This window comes from Corylus avellana, chromosome 4, assembly GCF_965113065.1.
Source record: "Corylus avellana chromosome 4, dhCorAvel1.hap1.2, whole genome shotgun sequence".
NCBI classification, from domain to species: Eukaryota; Viridiplantae; Streptophyta; class Magnoliopsida; order Fagales; family Betulaceae; genus Corylus; species Corylus avellana.
Genome location: NC_142493.1, coordinates 22,989,169 through 22,993,549, shown reverse-complemented (window position 1 = coordinate 22,993,549; position 4,381 = coordinate 22,989,169). Strand labels below are relative to the sequence as shown.

The following is a 4,381-nucleotide window of genomic DNA, read 5'->3' as shown; positions in this document are numbered from 1 at the left end:
TTTTTTTTTGTATTTCTGTCTTTTTGATATAGTGTCGACATGTTACATTTCTAATATATCAATTTGAGAATATTTTTATGAACTTTTATAGATATTTTTTGTGATGCATATATTGTGTGAATTACCAAATTTTTAGGGTAGAGAAAATTTTTTGAAAGCCAAAAAAATTTTAGCGGCACCCCCAATATAAAATTGGGGGCTTCGCCACTGAAAGTAATCATTCGAGTAGAAGTTGATTTGGATATTATGCCCAGACTGGTTTGCTAGATTTGTGACATTTGTCAATTATATGTCTCAACCCCAACACTTCCATTATGTCAATTACGTGGTTGATTAAAACTTTCAATAGAATAGATATCCCAAATATTAATAGTATATATAATTAAGACTCCTCCAATAAAGAAAATGTTTAAGTTCCTAATTATCATTAAAAATCAATATTCTTTAATTAAAGTCTGTGCTATTAAGACTTATCCAGAAAAAAATATGAAAATGATAGGACACATTTATAGGGCACCTAAAGCAGGAAAATAAGCCACCTATATTGAATAAATTGAGAATTAAATGCTCAAAAGAAGAAAAGTCTTAAAAGAGGGGACAAGGATCCCTCCATTTCTTTTCTTAATTAAACTGTTCTTCATTGATGAATAACTGATCAACCTGGAGCAGTTGCTCATTGATTACAATACCATAGATATAAACTGAATGGATCTATATTTTTTCCAGCAATTTTCCTTTTGAGAAAAAGAAATATAAATAAGATTATGATCCCAACTTCTACCTGCCATGACCACGACCTCAGCCTTCCTATATAAATCACACCACACTTTATTAATTTGCAACAGTCCTATCCAACCGTTCTTTTGTAAAACCGCTATCCGTCCGTCCATTATTTCAGTTAAATTTTGGGCCATGAAAACCCAAATCACTTGGCTAACAATCCTCCAAAGCGCCTTTAAACTCGTCCATTTGACTATGAGGCCGTGTAGCATCAAAATTCTTTTCCGTTAAAGTCACCAACACAGCCATGGAAACCCTCCATTTCAAATCTTGGCCGGCATACATGATATGTAGTTCCAGTTGCATACAGACAGTTGAATTTATTGTAGCTTGTAAAGGTGGAATCCTCATGCCCTCACCAATTGTTTATAACGAACTAGTCAAAGGAGAACTCAAATATAGTTTATAATAAATTGAAATAGGCCCATCGGAAACTGTTATTCACTTAATCTCTCATAATAAATGTATTAAACAACATGGGTTGAAACTTGAAAGATTATCCTGAAGATGCCAATAATGTATTAACACATTTATGGAGAAGAGGAGAATTTTTGAATGAGGCTTTCCATCAATTATGATCATTTATTAATTTGTTTTTTGTTTGTTTCTTTTTCATTTTGAGTTATGTGACTTTCAAAAATTGAAGGTTGGAGAAGATACTGGGATAACATAGTACTAGCATCAATTTTTAATGGTTTAATCATATGAGTTGAATGTTATTGATTTTTAATACTATCTATCTTTTTAAAAACTTCTTAAGCAATTTTAGAAAGAAAAAAAAAATTCAATGTGAAAATCAAGTAAAAACTCTAGAAGAAACAACGGCAAGAATAATCTTACAAAATTATGTTAATACATAGAAAGGAAGAACAAGAACAAACATTAACAACAAATAAACAGAAAGGCTAATAAGTAGTTTCAAACTCATGAACTCCTAGTAAAAACAACTTAGATGACTATAATATTACAAAATACAAAGAAGGGAATATTTGGCTTATTGCAAACTCTCCTGTAATTTGCTTAATTATGGCTTCACCTCCCTACTAGAGATCCAGCTGAAAGAAACGGCGGGTGCTTTTTTTGCCCTTGCTAGAGCTCTTTCCTCTAACCTTCTTAATCTTTGAGCTAATCCACATACATAGTCCTGGGCTGCTCGTCCCTCCCCTGAAAGTCCAATTAGTTTTTCAACGTTCCATTTAGCCACCAAATGTTCCAATATATTTCCATAGTCCCTGGCCGTGTACACACCAATCCGAGAGGCAACATTTGCAAAGTGATCAAAAAGATTTTCATCGTAACCGTCGTACATTAAGTGGGCTGGCATTAATATTTTCCTCCTCATCATGTCGGCAAAGGCTATGACAGTTTCATTTGGATCAAGCTCGAAAAGCTTCCCAATTATTTTGGTATAAGCAGTTTCATGGCGCTTCTCATCTGCGGCAATTGTGCCACATATTTGGGCAAGCTTTTCGTCCCCGTGCTTCATGGCAAGCTTGGCTGTATTTCCATGGGAGATAAATGTTGCTCTTTCTTGAAACGATGCGTAGATAGTAAAAAAGTAGGGATTTGTCCTAGTGCCAACATCCTAAGACAAAAATATAGGACATTAACTTGTTGATCATTATAACTTTAAAGTTCTTTATCATATATATATGTAGTCTACAGAATAATAATTCAAAATTGGATTTTTTTTTTTTTTTTTTAATCATAATAGTAGGAGGACCATTTTAAGAAATGTATTGAGGAGATAATCACCTTAGAGTTTTTAAATGAGGCTTTGATATAAAATGTAAAGAAGTGTTAATTTTACCTCAAAAGAATGGGTTTATTTAGTTGTATTATATTAATTACTCATATTTGTTGTTATTATTGGACGTGAAATTCCATATTACACATAAAAATTTCAACATAATATTATGGTCTCGTTATAAGCTAGGGACAAGACTTGTGAGCAAGTTAAAAAATGTAGGTTAAAGAATTGTTGCATATCTCACCATTCCTGATCCAATTAGATATTGTGTTGTCTTCTCGACTTGTTTCATATCCACTCGTCCGGAAAGATAGAGGTATTTGTTGAGAAGATCACCATGCCTGTTTTCTTCTGCACTCCATCCCCTTGCCCATGTTGCCCAAGGTGTGTTATCGCTACCCGTTTCATCGTGAAAAACTTCTGTGCCATTGATAAGTGCTTGGTAAGTTGGAAGGGCTTCTTCCGTGATCATATCGCCAACTAGGACAACAAAGTAGTCGTCCGGAATGTCCTTTGTTCTCTCCCTGAGTTCATTAACTTGCTCAACGAATCCATATGAGGTAGGATTTGGCAAAAAGTCTTGTGGTTGCCAAGATTTTTCAACAGATTTTAGGAGAGTTAAGATGTCACTCTTGACCCACTCCTCCATGGATTTGAAGATTTCAACCTTTTCTGGTAGCATGGGATAGACTGCGTTAACATTACCATGACCTAAAGACATTGCTTTCCCTCTAGAAAAAAAAAAAAAAAAAAAAAAATCTTATTAGTATTGTTAGGTCGTTGGTCGCAACTAAAATATATAGTTAACAACTCAAATGCACGATGAGAGATTTTAAAGAATGGACTCACTTAGAGTTGGAGTACAGAGTGGAAGTCATAGAAAACATGGGAGATCTCTTAGCACTTGCAGGTAGAAGAGCAACTGAAGGAATGGATTGAAAGGCAAAGTAGTTGAGCGTTACAGCCATGCTTCTAACCTTAATTTGCTTTGTTGCTAAAACAGTGAGCACTGAAAAATAAAAAATAAAAATAAAAAAAAGGCCTCTTAGCATTAAATTTAAATGAAATTAGACAAAAATGTATGCCTACAAATTCTTTTTTTTTTTTGACATGTCCACATAATATTGAGAGGGAAATGGAAAGAATGATTCAAACTAGTGACCTCCGCTTCATGATGCGTGGTTCTCAACCAATTAAGTTACCTCTTGAACACTACAAATTCATCTATCTCTAGAAGCAATTCAATTAAAAAAAAAAAAAAAAATTACAAAGATGATGATAAGCAAAACTAGAATTGCATATCCATCTTTATCCCAAACTATATATATATATATATATATATATATATATAGAAAAATTTATTTATAAAATTTAATTTTGCAAATATTTTCTCAAAAAATCTAATCATTCAAAACATTATATTGCAAGAATGAAAGTGTTACATCAAAGCATAAGCTTTTCTTACAATCAAGTGTACCTTGACTCTCTTGCTTGTGGAACTCGTTGATGATTTATTAATTTGGAGACATGCTCCCGTACGTTGAAGCCCTTTTATAGGCTCTTTGTGGAACTGCATGCATATTAATTAGACCATCTCAAAGCCGGTCAGTCAAGATGGGCACACATTTTCCTGTTAATTAATGTAGTTGGGTGATAGGTTACAACCTAGCTTAAAGGCAAAATGTGTCGGGGAATTTTTTTTTTTTTTTAATTTAATTTATGACATGTATTTTTTATTTTTAAAAATATATGTAAAAATCATACACAGTTAAAAAATGCATGTGATAATTGAAAATATATGTTAAAACACATGCATTTGGAACACTTGTGGATTAGAAAAAAAAAAAAGAA

At 32.9% G+C, this 4,381-nt stretch overlaps 1 protein-coding gene across 2 annotated transcripts; it reads right to left on the bottom strand.

Moving 5' to 3' along the window:
• Nucleotides 1–1,588: 1,588 nt before the first annotated feature.
• Nucleotides 1,589–4,027, bottom strand: LOC132177385 (stearoyl-[acyl-carrier-protein] 9-desaturase, chloroplastic). 2 transcript variants are annotated; one of them, XM_059589671.2, is made up of 4 exons: nucleotides 4,008–4,027; nucleotides 3,380–3,539; nucleotides 2,775–3,261; nucleotides 1,589–2,365 (listed from the first exon to the last, which is right to left on the bottom strand). In XM_059589671.2, the coding sequence occupies exons 2-4, from the start codon at nucleotides 3,496–3,498 to the stop codon at nucleotides 1,805–1,807; spliced, it is 1,167 nt and encodes a 388-aa protein (XP_059445654.2). In that variant the 5' UTR covers nucleotides 3,499–3,539; nucleotides 4,008–4,027; the 3' UTR covers nucleotides 1,589–1,804. The 2 variants fall into 2 exon arrangements, with proteins under 2 accessions (XP_059445654.2, XP_088371228.1); XM_088515102.1 differs by having other exon boundaries at nucleotides 3,996–4,016.
• Nucleotides 4,028–4,381: the final 354 nt, after the last annotated feature.